Genomic DNA, 25,081 nt, shown 5'->3' on the forward strand with positions numbered 1-25,081 from the left:
TGAGAAAACATCACTGATATTTTTTCTGGTCTTGTGCCCTATATTTAAGCAGTTTGAGACAGCATTTACCATGTTGAGAGAAAATAATTGACCAAAAAACTTAGTTGTTTTTACTCACTTATAAGATTAAGGTTTTAGGTATTTCTATAGGCTAGTAATGATATGGATGACCACATGAGATTTTCTTTTTTAAATTACATTGTAGGCAAACACATTTTAGGACTATTCCAAGTAAGTTATCTGTTAGTATGAGAGACTTTTAGACTGTACGGATGAGGTTAGGTGAATGTCCAAGGTCATGAAGCAAAGAGTTATACAACCGAGACTGTTCCTAACTTTACTTATTCCTGAAATTGTGATCAGTTCATTAAACTTGTTTGCCTAAGGATAAAGGGTTCAGAAAGGAAGAAACACCATGCTTCTGAGGCTTTCTGAAATGTGCAGCGATGAATAAAGGAGCACAGGTGTAAAACAGACAGTAGTCCAATGAGACTCCTTTATATTTTGGCTTTCTTTAGCAGTTCCACACTTAGCAAACACAGCCTAGGGCATCTACACAAAGAAGCAACATAAACCATTATAAGAAGAGAATGTTTTAATGGTCCTTTCAAAGGCCCATTCGAAGTTGAATATCATGAAAATCCTTTCTATTTCAAATACCATTTAAATGAGCACTTCACATAATATATACTGGAAAAATAATGGAATCCATTGATCACTTTTTTCCCATAGTCTATGTGCTTTTATCTTAATTTTTAGTTCAAGAAACAATAGGTATTTTTTAGTTTAACTTGGGGATAGTACTATGTTTCTTGACTAGAAGCTTCTAAAGCCTAAATATAAACAGTACCTGAGAAAAGATTTATAGCAGGAATAGGGCAAATTTGAGAAATTAAAAAATAGCTAGAATTCACATTTTTTTGTGATAGGTGGATCTCCTTTTACCTACTACATAAATTAACTAATCACAGACCAGAGGACTGGAAACAAATTGGTAAGTTATACAACCTTACCACTCTCTTAGTACAGAATCTCAGCCATTTTATTAAAACTTCTGTTTACCAGATTTTTATTTAAAACCTATTCTAGGTTCTACTATTTTAAAAGTTAGTTTGAGAAAGTTGGCATATGCAACTGAAATAGTCAACTTTGCTAGCACTTTAACAGACATTCAGTGTAGTCTGAGGTTAAAAATATTTTTCACTCCTTGAAAATAATGTTTTCTGGGATATCGGTAAGGAAGGAGAGGAAAAACTGCTTAGGAAGATTACTATCCAAAGGGGTAGAAAATAGCAATGAGGGCTGGAATCTATGATCGTATCTTTGCTTTTACAGTGACTTCTGGACTTTGGGGAGTTATTTAATATTTTTCTTGGAATTATTTTCCTAGTCCTAAAACCTGCTACCTACAAGTCACAAAGAAGTATTGAATGGTTGTTGAAAACTACCATATATCACATTTAGTGATATTAAGAAATCATTAATTAATTTCTGGTATATATTAAGTATTGTTACATTTAATAATACATCTGAATTTTCTTCTTTTTCACAATTTAGACTAACTTCCCTGTAATCCCCAATTATACTTCCCCAAAAAGTTAAACCCATGTTATGCTACAGTGGGACAATATTTGACATCTTTGAAATTTGGCCAAAGTGTTACAGAAAATGTAGCAATATCATTATTGTTTCCTCATTATCATTTACAGTTAAACTGTTATTAAAGAAGGACCTTGTTTTATCATAATATTTAACTTTCATAATTACATACAAAGAAAATTATGTTAAAACTTATCTAGAATAGATGCACTGAAAATAGTGCTCTGAAATAGTGCAATGAAGGTTATCCGCATAGTTACATAATTCTTGAATCTCCCAAGACCCTTGCATTAAATTGTTTAACTTTAAATATCATTAAATAATTATTAATGTACAAGTTTCATTATCTGGATAGTAGCCTTGTGTTGAAAATGTGAAAAAAATATTATTTTCTTTCTTTTTTTTTTTTTTTTTTTGAGACGGAGTCTCGCTTTGTCGCCCAGGCTGGAGTGCAGTGGCGCGATCTCGGCTCACTACAAGCAGCGCCTCCCAGATTCACGCCATTCTCCTGCCTCAGCCTCCAAGGAGCTGGGACTACAGGCGCCCGCCACCACGCCCGGCTAATTTTTTGTATTTTTAATAGAGACGGGGTTTCACCGTGTTAGCCAGGATGGTCTCAATCTCCTGACCTCATGATCCGCCTGCCTTGGCCTCCCAAAGTGCTGGGATTACAGGCGTGAGCCACCGCGCCCAGCGAAGAATATTTTTCTAATTAAAAGTTGCACAGTAATTGTAACTTAACACTTGCTGACTTGGTAGACACACCATTTTTAAAGAATCTTAAGTTGCTCTAATGGCTTATTTTACCACGGTGGGAGACAAACTCAGCAGAAGAACATGTGTCTTTTTAGTGATGAAAGAAAAAGAAAAAGAGTAACCCATAAGTAATCAGTAAGAAAATGCTTTAACAGGTAGGTGTAGATAATGAGTATTTTCCTGATGTACCTAGAAACTGCATTTTGCCCCATATTTAAATACTATAGATATCTGTTAAAGAAATAAATACTACAGTTTGTTTTTTGTTGTGGTGGTGGTGGTGGGGTTTTGTTTTTGTTTTGTTTTGTTTTATTTGAGATGGAGTTTCTCTCTTTTTGCCCAGGCTGGTGTGCAATGGCATGATCTCGGCTCACTGCAACCTCTGCCTCCCAGGTTCAAGCGATTCTCCTGCCTCAGCCTCCCGGGTAGCTCAGCTTACAGGAGCTCGCCACCATGCCCAGCTGATTTTTGTATTTTTAGTAGAGACAGGGCTTCACCATAATGGTCAGGCTGGTCTCGAATTCCTGACCTCAGGCGATCTGCCTGCCTTGGCCTCCCCCAAAGTGCTGGGATTACAGGCGTGAGCCACTGCACCCGGCCAGTTTATTTAATAAGCCTAAATGTTGATATTTTGAAGAGAGAGAAAATTAACAGTCTTCTGCCCCCTTGAAACATACTGGCGTGAGCAGACTGCTGCTCTTGTGAGTATATGTTTTAAGGTATGAGTGGTAGTGAGATTCCAAAAGCAATTAACTAAAACATAGACTAAATGCACCTTTTTACCTAAATCTTCATTAGTAAATGCTTTTGCATAAATTTACATTTTTAAACGTTTATTTTTCCAAAGACTGGCACGTTAGTGTTTAGTCGGACATTATTTTGTGCGTTCCCCTGTTACTTATGCATTAATTAGTTTTGTTTACCTGTGCATAATTTTTCCTAATTTCACAACAGTTGTTGTTTTTTGTAATTGACAACACAATTTACTGCATGTGTGCTTTCTGGCCCTCAAACAAGAATGTTAAGGTGGAAAGCACCAATCTTTTCATTTCAGATTGGCAAAAAAAAAAGGATTGATTGTGACTAATTTCCAATTAATTTGCAGTAGTTACAGGGGAACAAAACCATTGCACCTACTAATTAAAATTTAAAATATTCCAAGGTGTCATCTTTAGGTGTCTCTGGAATATATAATTTCCATTTTGGTTCATTGCTGGATCTGTAACACCCGTGAGCTTGACAGCTCTATTAATTTAAAGGTTCAGTAATACCTATTAGTACAAAACATGAAAAAAAAATACCATTAATCATTTATTTTAATTTTGCAGCTCTGTCATTTTCTCAGTATGTTTTAAAATTATGATGACACCATAATGTGCACAAATCGACCTGGATAAAGGGGAAATGGATCATACTACTTTGGAAAGATGCTGAAGTACATTATTAGAGCTTAATTAATGCCAAGCTGATTAGATATGATTGCTTTTTGTATAAAAATATTTTAAAGACTTTTTTCTTGTCAGAGCATATTTTAAACGTTATCCATCCCAAATGTTATGTTTACAATTAAACTTACCTTTTTGTCATTCTTCACTTTAATGCATTCAATTTAAATATTGTTCAATGAATGTAAGTTTCTTTTATTCTTTATTTTGAAACCTGAATTAATCTAGTCATTAGTTTCCAATTCAAAAATTTAATTTCATTTTGGCTAGCAGATAGTAATATCTCTCCTAATCATATTCTCATGTAGGAACTCCAAACCTATGTTGGACACAATATCTAAAAATATGAAAGGTTAAAAATTAAATGAGAAATATGCTAGATATGTAATACCTTATGTATTTATATTGATGTGACCCAAGGCTGTAAGTATGATAAAAATGATAAAACTGTAGGTACTTATCAGAATTTTGTCATTAGTTTGCAAGAGGACCAATATTCACATCCAGTTCGAAACTGAATATCTTCCTCTGGAATGTGCAAAATTGGAAATAATCTCCCAGCTGATGGGTATCATCACAATAATAATGCACAGGTTTGATTGCTCTCAGCAGTTAGAAATCTGTCTGCTGGTGGTTACAGACTATAGACTCACAAGGTCTGGGCCTGACTATTCTCTCACATTTGCCTTCTGTCCTTGCCTTTTCTAACTATTCATTTTCTCTGATCTCTGATTTTGTGTATTACAATTAGAAAACAAGGCTACCATATTCTAAGCTCTTCATTAAAAGGCAATAATCTGTATTGTTGAAAATTTTAAAGAGTGAGCCTGCTTATCACTAATACAGAACTAGTCGTGTTTCATAGGGATCTTCCTGGGATAGAATACCAATTTTCAATAAAATTTTGAACTTAAAATTCTTAATAAAAATGAACTGACTAGAATATCATAGTTATTACTTTTATTTCTTTGAATATTTAGAAGACAGTTGCACATATTTCTTTTGAGGAGACCTAAAAAACTCAAAGACTTTTTTTTTCTTTTCTTTTTTTTTAAATTATACTTTAAGTTCCAGGATACATGTGCAGAATGTGCAGGTTTGTTACATAGGTATGCATGTGCCATGGTGGTTTGCTGCACCCATCAACCCATCATCTGCATTAGGTATTTCTCCTAATGCTATCCCTCCCCTTGTCCCCCACCCCACAACAGGCCCTGGTGTGTGATGTTCCACTCCCTGTGTCCATATGTTCTCACTGTTCAATTCCCAATTATGAGTGAGAACAAGCGCTATTAGGTTTTCTGTTCCTGTGTTAGTTTGCTGACAATGATAGTTTCCAGCTTCATCCATGTCCCTGCAAAGGACATGAACTCATCCTTTTTTATGGTTGCATAGTATTCCATGGTATATATGTGCCACATTTTCTTTATCCAGTTTATCATTTATGGGCATGTGGGTTGGTTCCAAGTCTTTGCTACTGTGAACAGTGCTGCAATAAACATACGTGGGCATCTGTCTTTATAGTGGAATGATTTATAATTATTTGGGTATATACCCAGTAATGGGATTGCTGGGTCTAATGGTATTTCTGGTTCTGGATCCTTGAGGAATCGCCACACTGTATTCCATAATGGTTGAATTAATTTACACTCCCACCAGCAGTGTAAAAGTGTTCCTATTTCTCCACATCCTCTCCAGCATCTGTTGTTTCCTGAGTTTTTAATGATCACCATTCCAAGTGGCATGAGATGTTATCTCATTGTGGTTTTTGATTTGCATTTCTCTAATGACCAGCAATGATGAGCTTTTTTTCATATGTTTGTTGGCTCCATAAATGTCTTCTTTTGAGAAGTCTCTGTTCATATCCTTTGCCCACTTTGATGTTTTGTTGTTGTGGTTGTTGTTGTTGTTGTTGTTGTAGATTTGTTTAAGTTCCTTGTAGATTCTGGATATTAGCCCTTTGTCAGATGGATAGATTGCAAAAATTTTCTCCCATTCTGTAGGTTGCCTATTCACTCTGATGATAGTTTATTTTGCTGTGCAGAAGCTCTTTAGTTTAATTAGATGCCATTTGTCTGTTTTTGGCTTTTGTTGCCATTGCTTTCGGTGTTTTAGTCATGAAGTCTTTGCCCACGCCTATGTCCTGAATGGTATTGCCTAGGTTTTCTTCTAGGGTTTTTATAGTTTTAGGTCTTATGTTAAAGTCTTTAATCCATCTTGATTTAGTTTTTGTATAAGGTCTAAGGAAGGGGTCCAGTTTCATTTTTCTGCATATGGCTAGCACTGTTTATTTATTTTAATTTTTTTTTATTTTTTTTATTATTATACTTTAAGTTCTAGGGTACATGTGCATAGCATGCAGGTTTGTTACATATGTATACTTGTGCCATGTTGGTGTGCTGCACCCATAAACTCGTCAGCACCCATCAATTCGTCATTTATATCAGGTATAACTCCCAATGCAATCCCTCCCCACTCCCCCCTCCCCATGATAGGCCCCTGTGTGTGATGTTCCCCTTCCCGAGTCCAAGTGATCTCATTGTTCAGTTCCCACCTATGAGTGAGAACATGTGGTGCTTGGTTTTCTGTCCTTGTGATAGTTTGCTAAGAATGATGGTTTCCAGCTGCATCCATGTCCCTACAAAGGACACAAACTCATTCTTTTTTATGGCTGCATAGTATTCCATAGTGTATATGTGCCACTTATCTTAATCCAGTCTGTCACTGATGGACATTTGGGTTGATTCCAAGTCTTTGCTATTGTGAATAGTGCCGCAATAAACATACGTGTGCATGTGTCTTTATAGCAGCATGATTTATAATCCTTTGGGTATATACCCAGTAATGGGATGGCTGGGTCATATGGTACTTCTAGTTCTAGATCCTTGAGGAATCGCCATACTGTTTTCCATAATGGTTGAACAATCCCACCAACAGTGTAAAAGAGTTCCTATTTCTCCACATCCTCTCCAGCACCTGTTGTTTCCTGACTTTTTAATGATCGCCATTCTAACCGGTGTGAGATGGTATCTCATTGTGGTTTTGATTTGCATTTCTCTGGTGGCCAGTGATGATGAGCATTTTTTCATGTGTCTATTGGCTGTATGAATGTCTTCTTTTGAGAAATGTCTGTTCATATCCTTTGCCCACTTTTGGATGGGGCTGTTTGTTTTTTTCTTGTAAATTTGTTTGAGTTCTTTGTAGGTTCTGGATATTAGCCCTTTGTCAGATGAGTAGATTGCAAAAATTTTCTCCCATTCTGTAGGTTGCCTGTTCACTCTGATGGTAGTTTCTTTTGCCGTGCAGAAGTTCTTTAGTTTAATGAGATCCCATTTGTCAATTTTGGCTTTTGCTGCCATTGCTTTTGGTGTTTTAGACATGAAGTCTTTGCCCATGCCTATGTCCTGAATGGTACTACCTAGGTTTTCCTCTAGGGTTTTTATGGTATTAGGTCTAACATTTAAGTCTCTAATCCATCTTGAATTAATTTTCATATAAGGAGTAAGGAAAGGATCCAGTTTCAGCTTTCTACTTATGGCTAGCCAATTTTCCCAGCACCATTTATTAAATAGGGAATCCTTTCCCCATTTCTTGTTTCTCTCAGGTTCTCAAAGATCAGATGGCTGTAGATGTGTGGTATTATTTCTGAGGACTCTGTTCTGTTCCATTGGTCTATATCTCTGTTTTGGTACCAGTACCATGCTGTTTTGGTTACTGTAGCCTTGTAGTATAGTTTGAAGTCAGGTAGTGTGATGCCTCCAGCTTTGTTCTTTTGACTTAGGATTCTCTTGGAGATGCGGGCTCTTTTTTGGTTCCATATGAACTTTAAAGCAGTTTTTCCAATTGGGAATCCTTTCCTCATTGTTTGTTTTTGTCAGATTTGTCAAAGATCAGATGGTTGTAGATATGTGGTTTTATTTCTGAGACTTTTGTTCTGTTCCATTAGTGTATACATCTATTTTGATACCAGTACCATGCTATTTTGGTTACTGTAGTATAGTTTGAAGTCAGGTAGTGTGATGCCTCCAGCTTTGTTCTTTTTGCTTAGGATTGTCTTGGCTATACAGTCTCTTTTTTGGTTCCATATGAAATTTAAAGTAGTTTTTTCTAATTCTGTGAAGAAAGTCAGTGGTGGCTTGATGGGAATAGCATTGAATCTATAAATTACTTTGGGCAGTATGGCCATTTTCATATTGATTCTTCCTATCTGTGAGCATGGAATGTTTTTCCATTTGTTTGTGTCCTCTCTTATTTCCTCGAGCAGTGGTTTGTAGTTCTCCTTGAAGAGGTCCTTCGCATCCCTTGTAAGTTGTATTCCTAGGTATTTTTTCTTTGTAGCAATTGTGAATAGGAGTTGGCTCTCTGTTTGTCTATTATTGGTGTATACAAATGCTTGTGATTCTTTCACATTGATTTTGTATCCTGAGACTTTGCTGAAGTTGCTTATCAGCTTAAGGAGTTTTGGGACTGAGACAATGAGGTTTTTTAAATATGCAATCATGTCATCTGCAAACAGAGACAATTTAACTTCCTATCTGAATACCCTTTATTTCTTTCTCTTGCCTGATTCCCCTGGCCAGAACTTCCAATACTGTGTTGAATAGGAGTGGTGAGAGAGGATATCTTTGACCTGTGCCAGTTTTCAAAGGGAATGCTTCCAGCTTTTGCCCATTCAGTATGATATTGGCTGTGGGTTTGTCATAAATAGCTCTTATTATTTTGAAAAACTCAAAGACTTTTAATAGATTGTATGGTATCATTCTCATGACAAATCTGTAAGGTGAACAAAATAGCTATTATTAAACATGATTTTTAAATCCATAAATATAATTTAAGAGGAGAATACAACTATTTTATCCAAGCCAAGTCAAGAAAATCAGTGATTGGCCAGGCGCGGTGACTCCTACCTGTAATCCCAGCACTCTGAGAGGCTGAAGTGGGCAGATCACCCAAGATCAGGAGTTTGAGAACAGCCTGGCCAACATGGTGAAACCCCATCTCTACTAAAAATACAAAAAATTAGCTGGGTGTGGTGGTGGGCGCCTGTAATTCCTGCTACTCAGGAGGCTGAGGCAGAAGAATCGCTTGAACACAGGAGACGGAGGTTGCCATGACCCAAGATCATGCCACTGCACTCCATTCTGGGTGGCAAGAGCAAGACTCCATCTCAAAAAAAATGAATTATCAGTGATTCATTTATTCATTCTTTCAACAAACATTTATTGAATTCCATCTCTATGAAGCTGCTGACATTTTGTCCTAGTGTCGGCAATGGAGAGAAAACAATACAAAGTGAACCAAAAAAAGACATGATCTCTGATCTCAGTGTGGGTACACACATAACTCAAATAGTCCCACAAATATAAAATTTCAATAATGATATAAGGTCTGTGAGGGAAAGTTCATGATCCTTTGAACTGTGATACTACGGTACTGTGGTACTATTGTACTGTGACAGGTTATAATAGAAGTGTTTGATCTCGTTGTAGGAGGTCCAGGAAGGTTTTCAAAGAAACTCGAAATTGACCTGAAAACTAAAAGAGGAGGAGGATATAACTAGGCCCCAAAGAAAGGGAAGAGTGTCTTATGCAGAGAAAACAGCACAATATGGGAGGGAAAATGATGTGTTCAGGGTGCAGAAGGAAGACATGAAAGAAGAGAGGCAGCGTGGGTTGAGGCACACGGTCCAGTGGGAGCAGAGCAGCAGGACCTGGGAGCCCTCAGGAGAAACGTTTAGCTTTAATTTAAGGGTAACGTGGAAGTAAAGAGAGGCTTCAACGGGAAAGTGATGTGAGTAGATGTGCACGGTGACAAGATCATTCTAGGTGAGGAATTAATTGGTGGGAGAAGCAACGACCATTTAGAAGAGTTCTATAATTGTTCAGGCCTTAGAACACGGTAGTAAAAAGGAAAAAAATTCAAGATATACGAAAAAATTTGAGGGATGAAAATGATTAGATTCAGTAATAGATGAGTGGTTATGGGAGGTAAGGAAAAGAAGGTGTCAAGGATGATCTGGATTTCTGGATCATTTCGAACAACTGAATAAATGATGAAACAATACCTTGAAATAGGAGGACTGGAAGAACAATCAGTTTCCTCTCTAGTCCAGTACTATTGCAACTGAATTATTCTCCCTGTTCAATGCCTTAAGCACATTATTAGAAATATCAATTATCATAACACCAAGCAATGGCAATTTTTTGTGGATAAGTTATCAAAATTGAACATCTGTATCCAATTTTATTACCATGATGCAGTTTAATGCTGAGGAGAAAGTCTTTCAGATCAGTGCTGTGATGCTCCAAATAGCCAAGGTTATGGCTGAATCTAGAAATTGGGCCATTAAAGAAGTTTCTTCTTTTAATAAGACAGTGTGAGCTTATTGGACTCCCTTGATTAAACAAACAAACGAACAAAAATAATTATGCTCTCTGATGGTTAGTAAATGTCCCATATTCATTTTTTTCTAATCTTTCTTTTGGGTAAAATTGGTGTCTGGCATGTGGCAGGAATGCTGCCAGGTGCCACAGGGAGAAGACAGATGGCCATAATATGCCATTTCCCAATGCCACCCAAGGGACACAGAAAGCTGTTATTGTCTCAGATAGAAGAGGGGTTAGCAAAATGGGTTTCCACAGGACTAAATATAGTGATGCTAAAAATAATAACATTTATTAAGCATGTATATGACATGCATAGCCTTATTTGGTATTTGTAGTGGTCTTTCAAAGTAGGTGCTATTGTTGTATTACTTTAGCAAATAGAGACTGAAGGTCAAAACTGAGATTCTTTGGTCAGGGTTTTATAGCTGCCAGTGACTAATCTGGGAAACAAATCCTTGCCTCATGTCCCGGGTCTATGTCCTTAACCCCATTACTACATGAAAAAAGGCCATATAGAAAATTTTAGTTGAAATATTACTCAGCAAGAAAAGTCAAGTCACAAGTTGTAAATATTCTCTAGTTAGGAAAAGAAGTGTTTTTGTATTGTTTTGTTATGTTTTTGTCTTCTATTTTCCATGTGCCCAAAGATTTGGAGATGCTCTAAGAAAAGATAAACAGTTACTGGTTTAAAATTGTGAGGATCATTTCTCTGTAGAAACATGGAGTAACAAAAATGTTTTTAAAATGTCTTTGACCTTCCCTGGCAACCAACTTAGAGCCACAAAAATATTTTGGAATGAAGAACACAATTTATATGTTTAAAGCGATTTCAAATCCAGGTATGAATATTTCCCATGCAATGTGGCCAAATAGTCCATCGCTTTCAGGAATAAGTGTTCTCTTTTCCATACATATTTAAACTTCCTGTGAATTTCATTGGCAAGTAAACCTATCAACCCCATTTTTGAAGGATTTTATTTTAAGTCTTCACAATGATTTCTCTGAATTTGATGTTAGATCAAAGACTTTAACATTAAACTTGGAAATTATCATTCCAGAAAATAATGGCTAGAATTATTTAAAAAAAAAAAACAAAACAAAAACAAAAAAACTAGCACACGGATTTTAGAAAATTGTTATGTTTCATTGCTTTGCTTTTTTGGCAGTTATGGACCTGAAAAATTTAGCATGTACTTTATTCCCGCTGTCATATGGCTCAGCTACACACATGAATTCAAAATGGTTTCCATTATTAGAAGGAGACAATTTTATTCCAGAATCAAGCTAGGTAACTTTTAATGTTTCAGATAATTGCTAAATTAAGCTCTACTCACAGATATTTTATGACATTTATTTTGCTCTGAAAACTCCATTCATTTTTAAGGTAGCTTAATAAATTCAGTGATAATAAACTCTTAAAGAGATGAAGCAAGGAGAAAATTTTTGGCTAGATACAGGGTGAATATTTAACAGGAAAAATGCTACCTGCTGAGGTATGTTTGAAGAACCATAATATTATTAAGCCCACCCTGGTGCAAAGCAATGAGAATTAATTAAAAAGAGAATGCATTTAAGCCAAATTTGATCAGTTGGTACATTATCAAAATTGAGGAATGTTAATATATATTCTAATTCAGAATTTTCACACAATGATTTCTGAATGGTGGTAATTAGTATAATAAAGATATGCCAAAGAGAATTATTTCCACTTTTATCCATCTTTTACCTATTGACCCAATAAATCATGATTTTAAATTAAAATTATTTCTTCCACCTTATGCCTCATAATTCTAGATTTAATTTTCAGTATTTGATGACTTAAGGGTCAAATTTGACTCAAGGGTCAGCAAATTATGGCCTGTGAGTCAAATCTGACCAGTTGCCTGTTTTTGTGTAGCCGGAGTTAAGAATAGTTTTCATATTTTTAAATGGCTGAAAAAATCGAGAGAGGAGTAATATTTCCTAATGTGAAAATTATATGGAATTAAAATTATAGCTTTTAGACATAGAGTTTATTGGAACATGGCAACATTAATTTATTTACATGTAGTCCAAAACTGCCTTTGCTGTATAAGGGCAGTGCTGAGTAGTTCAGAGACCACAAAGCCTAAATCATTTAATATCTAATCCTTTACAGAACATGTTTGCCAACCCCTAAGGCAATATGAACGACTACTTAAATATCATTCAATATATCACTCTCAAATATAATAATTCTATATTTAGAATTAAGTTAAATAATTTAATAGCTTGTATCACAGACATATAGACCATTGTACCAAACTGAGGCATGCATCACCTTATTGGATGTAGTTTGAAGGTTTCACCCTAATTAATAGAAGAGGGCCTCATTAATAGGCACTCTGAGGATTGATTGGAAATGTTTATAAAATAGCACTTCTTTCAGTTTTTCTCCTACCTCTCCGACTGTTTGTATTCTCCTGCTGCACTCTTAAATGGCAGCATTCCCCAGTTACAAAGTCTAACATCTGCTATTCATACTTGCCACACTGGTCTTCAGTAATTTCTTCTCAATTGCTGACATTGTTATAAGATAATCAAACCCAAATCTATCTCAAGACCTGTTCTCCCTTCTGAACACCATATCCACAGACCCAAAAGATACTGAGCATCTCCTTCAGAATGTCACCCTCAACAGTGGGTTCACTGGATTTCTGGTTTTCACCCCTTCCTCGTTTTCACCCCTACCAAAAATGCTTCTCTTTCTATAAAAAGCATCACTACACACATTATGAAGACCAAAAACATGGAAATTGTAGTAAAATCTTCGTCTTTTTCCAGTGCCCCACACACCCACTCACTCATCATATCCTGCACTTCTGCCTCCACAATATCTGTTAAATCTGCCTCCAGTCTGTTCCCATTGGCACTGCCATGACTAAAGTGTATTTCACTTCTTTTCTGGATAACTACATTAACCTTCCATCTGATCTTCATACCTCTGGTATGGCACCAGCCCTTAACCTCTGCTGTCAGAGTCATGTGACTAAAACTCAATTTTAATTCTGCCACCATCCTTCCACCATGATCTAAATGGCATTTTTTTTTTTTTTTGCTCTTATTGTACCCTGAGAATATCCCTAGCTAAAGCATATTACAATATACCATCACATGTCCTCTATCATCATTATACTACAAACACCTCAGTTAGGTTTAAAAAAAAAAAAAAAGTCTATTTAACTTGCAATCCTCCGTACTAAAATAAGGTAGGCTGGTACCTAGTACATTACCAATAAAGGTAATTAAAGTTGAGTAAGTTAGGATATTTGTTTTCATGTGTTTTGGGCATGTAGAAAAGGGAACTTTCATCCATTCATTTATTCAATTGGTCAGTCAACAGATTCTTATTGGTCTTGCCCCTTAGGAAGAGAAGTACAATGACAAATAGTCTGGGGCTTCTCAAATTTAAAAGCACAGAGGAATCACCTGGGGTTCTTGTTAGAAAGCAGAATCTGAATCAGAAGATCTGGGGTGGGCCCGGGGAGTCTGCATTTTTAACAGTGATGTCAGTGTGCCTAGCCTGTGGATCACATATGGAGAACTAAAACACTAGAGTGCAGGAGAATCACCTGCAGAGGGATTTTTAAAAAGTATTTAAAAGTTGGTACCAAAATAGTATATGCACATGTAACAAAAAAAAAGCAGAATGTATAGACTTGCAAGAAAAATAGCCATCCTGTGTCCTTTTTTCTGTGTCAACAGATCTTCTCATCAGATGCTACCACTTTGATTCTTGGACTATTTCTTCTGATCGTTTACTCCATATCTGGAAATATGCCTTGCTGTTACTTTTTTATGGATTAGTTTTAGGTATACTCTACTTACTTAGTGCCTATAGAAAGGTGGTTTCTAACACTCTTACATTACTGTGTTTAACTCTATTACTAATAGTTAATATTTACTGAGTGCTTTTTTTGTACCAGGTAACAGTCTAAGCATTTCGTGTACATTGATTCATTTAGTCCTTACAAAAAACCAATGAGACATGATATTAAAAGCTCTACAGCACTGATGAGGGAAATGAATCGTAGTAACTTGCTCATAGCCCCTAGATAGGAAATGGTGGGCCCAGGCAGCCATTAAACTGTTCTGCTTCTGAGAAGTAGATAATAATTGTATTTAAATCAATAAAAAATATATAATCATTGAGACTATAACAATGTTGTCAACTGCAGAACCAAGTCCTGACCTACCATCAAGTTTTCTTTCCTGTAAAGCTTTAGAATTTTTTCCTTCTCTTTGCAAAGTGATCCTTTTAATAGTTTTCATTTTTCTTTTTTTTTTTTTAAAAAAAGACAAAACTCTACCATATCAATTTATCTATTATCCACACTCCTTTTGTTTATATGCCAGAAGTCCTTCCCTTTAGGTTTCTGTCTAGCTCTCTTGCAAATCTGTCATCCTGGATCTGAGTTGAATCCTTTGTTTTTTGACTCTCCTTCTTAACTCACTCATTTACTTTGCTGGAGAACACCCCAAATACATTTTAAAGGGTATATAAGAGGAAAATTCTCTAGATACTTTTGTGACTGAAAATGTCTTCATTCTACCCTTGCAGTTAATCAATACATTGACTAAGTATAGAGTTCTCAGATAAAATTAACTTTTCCTCTGGGGTTTGAAGGTGTTTCTTCATTGTCTTCTAGCACTAATGTTTTTGAAAAGCCTGATGCCATGCTGATTTTTATTTTTCTGTAAGTGACCTATTTTTTTTCTCTCTGAGGACATTTAGAATCTTCTTTTTATCCCTGCACTTTGAAATTTTACAATAATGTGTGATTTAAGCTGGGCAGGACAGGGATAGAAATTTGATTGGCAAAAAAGAGAGGGAATGCTCTCTAGGGCAATAACTAGCACAAAGGTGCAGAGGTGGGAATTAGCAAGGAGGGCCTAGGAGATTTGAGAGTCAACTATCAAACCCAGCTCTTGCATTTACCCACTTGAGTGATGTTATGCAGGTAGCAGAACCCTTTTAGGTCTCTTTGTCCTCCAGTGTAAAGTAAGGATGTTGACAGCTACCTCCCAGAGTTGTTAGGAGGTCAAAATTAGATATTATAAAAGTAAAATTATTTTTAAAATAATTTCAACAGCAGGTATAAGAATTCCTTAAAGAAAATAGACCCACCTCTGTTCTAAACTTATCAGAATGCTTCAGTAAATGATTATGGAAAGGATGTTGAGCAGTTGTTCAGATAAGAAAAGAAAGAGAAAAGCTACTTTTCATAACAAAGGGTTTGGAAATATTTGATGTTGGAAGACAGGGAAGCAAGAAAGAAATCACCAATGAGCTGAACCAAGTACTGTCTGGGAAACTAATCAGGGAAGACCCATTTCTCTTCCCTCTGATTTTAGTTGTGCTGAAGAAAGTCTTTGAAGAGAATTCAAATACCTGGGGAATAAACATTATTTGCTATGTGCTGTGAGATATAAATACCCTCTTCTATCTCTTTTATGAAATTCTACTTCAGTTTTACACTCTTCTCTAATAATACTTTTTTTATGGGAGTGGACTTTGAGGGCAACTCAAAGAAGTGAATGAATTAGGTGGCACCTGAATAACGTGTAAAACACTTAGCAAAAAGCTCGGCACACAGTAAGAGCCAGATCAATATTATTTTTTATTCTGGTTGTTATTCTTAACATTACAACTATGAGGTGGAAATATCACAACTATCAAACTACTCAACCTTAACAATGTAATAGAAATAAGAAGATGAAGACTATGCTTTGTAATCTTTGATTCTCTTACTGATTTCTATATGTGCATCCTTATTTCATATTGAATAAGTATAAAGTGAAACTGAACCCACATTTTTGGTATTTTTATTCTTAGAAGTGGCCAGTCTTAATCTGAAATAGGAAGACAGAAGTAGAAATAGTCACGGGCAGTAGAAGAACCTTTCTCTGCCACTGTTGCTTTTCTAAAAGGGTACATGATAAGGAGAATGAAGAGTTTTATAGGAGGCCACCATTCTGTATCTGAGAGTATTTACCTTGCATGTTGCAAGCAATGCTACTCCACCTTCACGGAGTCATTCCAGTTTCTAGGAGTCCCATCACCACTGTTTATGAGTGCCCAGTATTCTCTTTCAAATAATAATGTCAGAGTCTCTTAGAAACTAAATAACCAAAATCATGTTGCAAAGTGCCTTGTTCATACCCAGTGCCCCAAAAATATTTGATGTATCAAGGAATAACTGAGAAGTAATTACCTGACTCTTAATAGAAGGAAGCATTCAAAGAGAGGCCACTTGGTTCATGTCCTTAGATTGCTGAAACTTAATATATCCTAAGGTTTTTGAGGATAAAATTTTTACTCATTGTTATTTCTCTAGTGGGTAGAAAATTAAGAAGAATAATAAGACAAGAATGTTCAATGTATACAAAACAGGCATCAGAGTCATAATCATAGGCCTTGTCCACCCCCATTAACCAGAATTTTGCCACATGAGCAACCTGAGTCTGCAGGTTCACTTGAGTCTCTGCAGCTTCCTAGAGCCTACACCTGGAATTTCTGTGACTGTGACACCGACAATCCATGTGGCTTGGAATTATTCTCATCTTTAGTAGAGTGATTTTGCTTCTGCCCAAATATACTAAGACATGTAACTATCCAGTGAAATCAGCCATGTGAAAAGCCAGGATTCATAATAGACATTTATTGAATGCTAGTTTCCTCCATGTGGTCTCCCCTAACAAAGAAGAAAATAAAACCAATTGGTTCTCATTTCCATAAACAACAGACAAAAAGGATGTGGATTTCATTTTTTACAGAAATAAACTTAAATTAAATAAACAGTTGTGTACTTTGACTACAGAAATGATTAAACAACCAAGAAGACAGGTTACCTATAATTTTTAAAATAGTACTGGCCATTATTCTGATGAGTGACTGGAAACTCGAACTTGTGTTTTCATTACTCACATAGATGAAAGGCACCATTGTATCAAGAGCACCGAATGAGATACTGTGCTATTTTTCAAAGGCATAAAATCATGTAATTTCTTTTTTTTAAATAAAAAAAAAAAGGTTTTCAATATAAGAATAGTCATAATCAAACAAAATTTATATGTCCCCCCCAGAAAAAAACACAAAGAAGCAGCTAAATCTTATAGCTAATAATTATGTGACAGTTTTGCTATACTTTGTCATAAATTGATACTAACTTATATATATATAAATGGCTAGAAAGATAGATTTCTTTCATCATCTTAACAACTATTTGGAAATAATGATCGAATTTCCCAAAATGCCCTAATACTATTATACCCTGTAAAGCATTTAGTCCAGAAATTATGAACCAGAAATCTCAATCTTCTTACTTTAGCTCTCAATGTTCTATTTGAATCTAAGGTTATCATGTAAGTAATATGTGATAACTGCTTTCCCAGTGCTCATTTAAAAATGACATTTGTGCATAAAATGATTCATTTTCATTTTCAATGTTAAAAAATAGTGCCTTTCTGCTAAGCCTCCCATTTCAGCATCTGTGACACTATTCCGTGTGCTTGTTCAATTTACCTTTCCTGCTAGACTATAATTTCTTGGGGGCAGAGATTGTATATTGTCTATTTATTCAAAGTTCCTGATACAGTGTCTGAAGCATAGTAGGGGCTGAACAAATTTTGTGAAATGAATAAATGATGAATGATGCAGTATTAGATCCTGTCTACAGCTAGAATTTCGGAGGAGTTTAAAACTCAATGATATAAGGTACAGTATAATCTAATGCTGACTTATTGAGAGAAAATCTGGTATAGATCATTTTCAGTCTACAGAGTTAAGTGCATTCTGGTGTCTTAACTATATGACTATCAATTCCCTAGTTCATTATATAACAAAAATAAGATGAAGTCAGATATCCATGGAGTTTGAGGCTGGGTTAGCCTTAGTGGCCTTTTACAGGTGCAATTTATTTTTGCAGGAAAAAGAACACTGAATCCTTCCCGAATAACCTGATTCCAGCAGACTTAAATAAAGTTGTTCATTCTTTCAAGGTTTTTCACATACTTCTGTCTTTCTAGACTGTGAAGTAAATTTCCATTTCCCAAAAGCCCCACTGCAGATTTTAATGATCCTGGCCACGTGATATACATTTTTTTTTTGTTTCATTGCTATTAGTGAATGACAAGTGAAGGATATTCATTTTAACTTGAAAATGTCAGGTATGCACTTTAAGAGATATATTTTTTGCAGCTTTTAATGAGGTGGTGTTTCTTTTTGAAAGAAATACTCATCTCTGATGCGAATGCTGTGCAGGTGACAACTGATATTTAATAAGCGATGGTTCTTGTATTAGTTGCAGTTCGCTAAAGAAAATGTCTCAGATTGCTTTTGAAAAACTCTTAGCGTCACTAGCCCAAAGGCAAGATGTGACCTTTTTATTACATAATGAGAATCATTTATTATCTTACAATGTATCTTAAAGTCACAGACAAAATGCCACTTTGATAATTGCTTTCAATTAGCTTTGAGCATAGCATATATTCATAAAATGTCTTCTCTAATTTAGAGTTGAATTAGAGAAAATTGCAGACGTAATCTACTTTAAGGTTGTCTCATTTAAGGTGATTCGTAGTTTTATATCAAAGAAATCAAAACGAGTAGCTTTAGAACAGTCTCTCAAAGTGTTTTAAGCAGGCTTTTCAATATTTGATTCTATTCTATTACCAATTAATTAACAAATTAGAAAGCTAGTTCATCATTTCTGACCTTTTATGCATGTTAACTTTTAACTTTCATTTCTAATGACTGTTTTGAAATTAAGCTTTGCAGTTCATGTTGAAAGACAGAAACAATCTGATTAGCAAGATAAATAAGGCTTGCTTTGATACCAAGTACATCTTGATATTGGGCTATAACTAGGACTCTGTAAACTATAATGGTGCATTCTTTCCTGACTTCAATAAAAAATACATAACCAATGGTCAAGAAATAATACTAGATAATCATGTAACCTAAGTAAGCAGTTCTGGAATATTACTACAGGTGAGGTTAGAGGTAACATAATATTTAAAATGTGACTTCAGATAATTTTTAAAATTATTATCCTGAGCATTGGGATAGTATTTAAGTGCATATCTCTATCTCCCTTAAAAATATTTTTGAAATAATAGAAACTCTGAAATTACATTTTACACTTGTGGTGCTTCAGTCACTCATGAAATATTATTAACCTTAACAGAGAGTCTCACAAATTGGTATTGTATCTGGAGATTGCTCTACTCTCTCTCTCTCTTTTTTTTCTAGATAAAAATTACACACAAGAACCAAGCTCCGATGCTGATGGGCCCTCCTCCAAAAACCGGGTTATTCTGTTCCCTCGTCAAAAGGACAAGAAACCGAAGCAAGGAATAATCCTGTATTGTTTCATTCTTAGAAATTGAATTAGCATAATTGGGCCATGGAACACATATGCTGGAAATCTGAACCATTTCAAGTCTCCTGCTCATACACAATCATGGAAGTTGTTTAACAGGTTTTGTTACTAAGCTAATGTAAAGTTCAGCTATTAGAAAATTTATTGTCTCAGTTTTTATAGGCATCTTTGCATGAAGAAAGCAGCTTACCTGAAGTGATACTGCATATTTTTGTTGCATGCATTCCAATAGATTTTTACATCTCCCACCCATCTCTTCCCCAATTTCCATTTACTAACCTGTGAGAAAAACCTGTGAAACATGAAAAAGGAAATACCATGGGAAATGTGATTCTCAGTGTGATTCCAATGATTACGAAGCACTAATCAGTAATGCTACAATGATCATAATTGCAGACTGCTATACGTTTCCCTTTTAGAATCAGTGTATCAATGACCTATGACTTGAGGAGAAACTTTTAATTCAAAGATTTTATTAAATAGTTGACTACAATACCTTGCTATATATACATAGTTTTTCTTCAACATCTTAACTCTTCTGAGCGGAAATAAAAATATCAGGTATAAAGTTTTCTTGTGCTGAAAAATAGAACGCGGTTTTTATTTTGCTTAGCTTTCTTTTTAATTCCAGAAATAAGTGAAAATATGTTACTTGACAGTCAAGTGTGGTAATATGGCAAGCCTTGTTCCTTTCTGCATGAGAATCTAGGAGAGAATTCATAACCACACCAATAACCAAATAGATATTTTAAACTACGTGCCTAATCAATGTGTTTCCCACCAAAGATTCAGAAAAAGATGCTTGAGAGAAATGGGTTAATGCATAATTAATTAAGCATTGTGGAACAAATTTATGGTTCCTGTGATTAATTTTGTGATGACTAAGATGCTGGAAAGAGAGTGAGTTACCCATTAATTATGATTAAAATTCTCACCTTTCACAGACAGACAATACGCCAGACAACACAATGAAAGCTCAATAGATGATTTCTTGCTTTTTTTAGTCATTTATAAATATAGATGTAATTTTTCATGGATCAGTTAAGTACACTGGAAGGAAGTAAATGATTATATCAGTTTCTTTCTAGTATAAATTGGTACTTGTAATAATACTGAGCTCTTGGAAGGGAATCATGCATGCAATTAGCTCCCTCCTCCTCACCTACTCCACTCCCATCTTTATGACATTTCAAATGTTTATTTGGCAACAACAGCCTAGATCACTGTTGAAGGTGTTCATGGCATAGCTGGAGTCTCTGATTGTTTTTAAAAATCATGGAACAGTACTTTTCTTTTAGTGTTTCATTAAGCCTATGTTGTAAAATGAAATGCTTTTGAGCAGTCTTGTAATATTGTTCATTCATATTGACCTGCATCTCATCATTGCATGTTTTATGTTTTCAAACATGCCATAAGGAAAATGAGTGCTTGAACTGCATGATTTATTAGTTTCTCTCCACTCTGCATTAAAGTGCTAATGATTTATCAGTTCTATTTTGTTATTGATTCATTCATCTTTGAATAACAAATGGCATTTAGTGATTCTGTTGAACACAATCCTGTGCATGGATTTATGGATTTCAAGTGAAATTGCTATAATTTTAGTTCTTTGGTTTGAAAACTCAACTGAATGTTGTTATATCAAATAGCTGCTCTCAAGCACTGTGCTATAATGGAAGATTATGTACAAAGTGTATTCTTTTAGTGTTCCTGGAACATTGAATGGTAAATATCAGTCAACAATAAGCTTAATTACTTTAAAAATAAAAGCTTTTGAATAAAATTAAGACATAATTTAGCATTCCCCGGAAAATTATGATTACAATTGCAAATTTAGTACAGCAATCACTTGCCCTGGTATAATAAAAAATTGTTTGGCAGAACAGTAATCTAGACCAAAAGAAATCTCAAAACAGTAACAAGTACATTACCGACATAATGTTACACAACACACACATTGATTTTTTGTATCTATGGTTACAGGTAATAAATATTTTCACATGAATTGACAAAATTTTCTACAATGGGCAGGCAGGCTTTGTGTCAAAAACATATTTTGAAGCCACAAATTATTTTATGTTCGCTACAACATACAATTACTTCTTGGCTACCTTTTATAGTATATAGTTTGAAGGCAGCAACAGTTTGTGAATCATTCTTAACAATCTGTGCAGTAGAAAGCTGTTGGATAGACAGTGGGATGAGACAAATTAAACAACCTGCCTATAAGATTTCAATAATTGAAATAATGGGATGCAGCTTCACTTCAATGTAGCTGTATAACTACAATTAGTGCTAATAGTGGTTACATTTTCAGTCAGATGGATTCTTTGGTACCAATAATAAACGTTCAAATATGAATCCAATTTGACTTTTCTCAACTCATTTTCTAAAGACACTGATGTGCTTGCCCCCTCAAGTATACTGCCCCTGGGGTTTGGAAAGTAGTTTTTAAAAACGTAACTTGATGGGTTTGAAATCAGAGAAGATATTCTTCTCAGTTTTATGACAGCTTCGTATGAAAAATATATAGTTTAAGGAAAATTCTATAGTACATTAAAATATTGAATGATGAATGTTAGCTTTACAAGATGGAAACTTCTATGTGTGTGGATGAATTTTGAGCTGTCGAGTTGCCCTCTTTCAATATAAGAGACATAGTGGTATAAAGTTTTAAGTGGATGAAACTCTTAAGTGTAAATTAATGCTGGACTTAACAGCAGTCAGAAACAAAGAGAAAAAAGAGACATACACTCTGCTAAGCATTGCTAGGCACTGAGTTGATGAGATTCCAGAGAGAGATTCCAGAGAGAGATTCCAGAGAGAGATTCCAGGGTAAACCTTGATATCCACACTTCTAAGAAATAGGAAGGGAGGTATCTACCTAGAAACAGAAAGTTTAAAAGACATAAATTTATTTTTTCCACTTCCATGTGTACACCATATATTTGATGTGAAAATGCTGGTCAATTTATTGTGGTGAAAGGAGATATCTTGTAGGAAGTTTAAAAACTAATATTTTAAAACAGTTTTAATTTTATTTAAAACAGGTTCATGTGATCATAGCCAGAATAAAACAAAAGCCTCAGATGTTTAGCGTAGTCTACTGCAGACAGAAATTTAAATCCAGTGAGGGCTAATGAATCACATGCATGTTTCCACATTTTATTTTATTTTCGTTTTTTAGGCATATGGGAAGTAGTTGCAATTTTTCAGGGAAGAATATGTTTTGAATCTCACACTGTATTCTCCTTGAATGAGACAAGATTTTGAGATCATTCTTTTCTTTTTTGTGTCAATGTTAGTTTGTTGTTCATTGGTTACAAAAAGGAAAATGTGGCCGGACGCGATGGCTCACGCCTGTAATCCCAGCACTTTGGGAGACTGAGGCGGGCGGATCACAAGGTCAGGGGTTTGAGACCAGCCTGGCCAATATGGTGAAACCCCGTCTCTACTAAAAATACAAAAATTAGCCAGGCATGGTGGCGCATGCCTGTAATCTCAGCTACTCGGGGGGCTGAGGCAAAAGAATCACTTGAACCTGGCAGGCGGAGGTTGCAGTAAGCCAAGATCGCTCCACTGCACTCCAACCTGGGTGACAGAGCCAGACTCTGTCTCAAAAAAAAAAAAAGAAAAATGTACTTTTCATGGCACATATAACCCCTAAAGGATTATTCAGTACCGAATAATTAAATAATAATTGAATAATATTGAATCATATTCACCATTATTATTCAAATAACTGAATAATATTCTCTATTAAAAGATTAAACATTTGTAACATATATTAAAGCTGTAACTTTAAGGAAATAAATAAATAAAACCCTGTAAAGGAGCTTCTATTTTGTGAGAGGCAGAAATCACCACTTAAAACTCCCAATTAAATTCTGCTATATTTAAATAAAGTTTGAGTAAACTCACATTTGAGAGATTCTGTATAACCTTATCGTGTTTAAAAACATGGAACTCATTTAATTATAGTACCTTAATTATTTTCTCAGAAAGTGATATATACAATATCCTGCTTTTTGAAATAAAAATGTTAACCACTCAGTTCAGTGTCATTTCTTACTGCTATTTTGGACAGATTTTGTCTCTGAAATGAACTCCTTCAGCATCTCAACAATCCATCTACCCCACTGAATATATCCACTAGGGATATGAGGCCAGACACCCTACCTTTTGTCAGGGAGTAATTAGGGACTGAATTATATGCAATTAAGAACCAAATTATTCCAATTTGTGGTGCTTTGGGCCCCAAGTTGCTGCTGTGCATATTATTCCAGCAATTTTAGATTCCAAGAAGGCAACAACCTGAATGATGGAATTGTGGGAACTCAAGTTGAATTTTCTGGATGAAACCAATTTCTTATTTTATTTTGTGTAACAGACTTCAACAAATATCTCTTGGGCATTGACTAGGCTAAACATATTATGCAAAGGGACTGCAACAATTAAAAGATGTTTAAGGAAACAATTTCTTCTCTGAACACCTTTGAATCTTTTAGAAGAATTAAGTAAACAGATGACCATATTACACAATTGGATAAGCGAAGAATGAAGGTAAGTAAAATATGATACAACCTATTCAAAGGAGGAAAAGATGATTTGGTGAATAAATTTGAAAAGGCCTTTAGAGAAAGTAGATCTTCAAGTGACTTTTTGAAAAGCTAAAACTTTACATAAGGAAAGAAGTCAAATCAAGGAAATTCAGAACAAGAGAAGGAGAATGGGAGTAGGGACACAGAAATCAAGTCCTAAATTCTTCATTGACTCGTCTTATAAAAAAGTTAGGGAATTTACAGATGAATCATTTGGGTAATGCTTATACTTAAAATTATTAACTAAACAAGGAACAAGAGAAGAAGAAAGTACAAGAAAGAGGCAAGAAAGCAAGTAAGAGAGGGAAGGAGAAAGAATAATGCAAACCCCCCAAATTAGAAAATTAATTTTACATTCTGGAAGAGAAAGAAATGAAAAAAAAAAAAAAATAATTCCCAGATATTTTGGCTTGAAAACTCTGAAAGCAGTATCTGGCCATTCTCCATTTCCAGGGAGTTTGATTAGATTATATTCTGTGAATGTAAGTGACTTCATAAACTCTCTGAAGCTCATGAAACTAACTACAGAACACTAATTGTAAAGTGTTGATGCTAAGTGTGTAAAAAATTAAGTATTAAAAATACATATAAAACAATATAAGTTAAAAATTTGTAATAGAATATTAAATCTTTCCAACAAATTACCACTGGTGGCAGAGGCACTAGAAGTTCCCAAAAGCTCTTTCTCTTTTACTCCATATTTGTATTCAAACATTCATTCCTTGAAGTCAGTTGATCTCAGAAAAACATTTCTGTTTAAAATAGTATTGGTAATAATAATCCTTAAATTACCAAGGACTTTATAATATGTTGGTTGAAAAATTAGAAACCATGTTTGAGCTGAAAGAAGACTGTCTGTCCAGTGCTGGCTGGGCGTGGTGGTTCATGCCTGT

The 25,081-nt window shown here is 35.1% G+C and overlaps 1 protein-coding gene across 10 annotated transcripts in view; it reads left to right on the forward strand.

Annotated features, from left to right (window-relative positions):
• Window positions 1-23,640, forward strand: part of DGKB (diacylglycerol kinase beta) — an 833,256-nt gene extending 809,616 nt beyond the window's left edge. For all 10 annotated transcript variants that reach the window (XM_073009083.1, XM_073009084.1, XM_007981994.3 and 7 more), the window contains one exon: window positions 19,458-23,640. In XM_073009083.1, coding sequence (XP_072865184.1) covers window positions 19,458-19,565 — 108 coding nt within the window. In that variant the 3' untranslated portion in view covers window positions 19,566-23,640. The remainder of the gene's footprint in view (window positions 1-19,457) is intronic.
• Window positions 23,641-25,081: the final 1,441 nt, after the last annotated feature.

This window comes from Chlorocebus sabaeus, chromosome 21, assembly GCF_047675955.1.
Source record: "Chlorocebus sabaeus isolate Y175 chromosome 21, mChlSab1.0.hap1, whole genome shotgun sequence".
Taxonomy (NCBI): domain Eukaryota; kingdom Metazoa; phylum Chordata; class Mammalia; order Primates; family Cercopithecidae; genus Chlorocebus; species Chlorocebus sabaeus.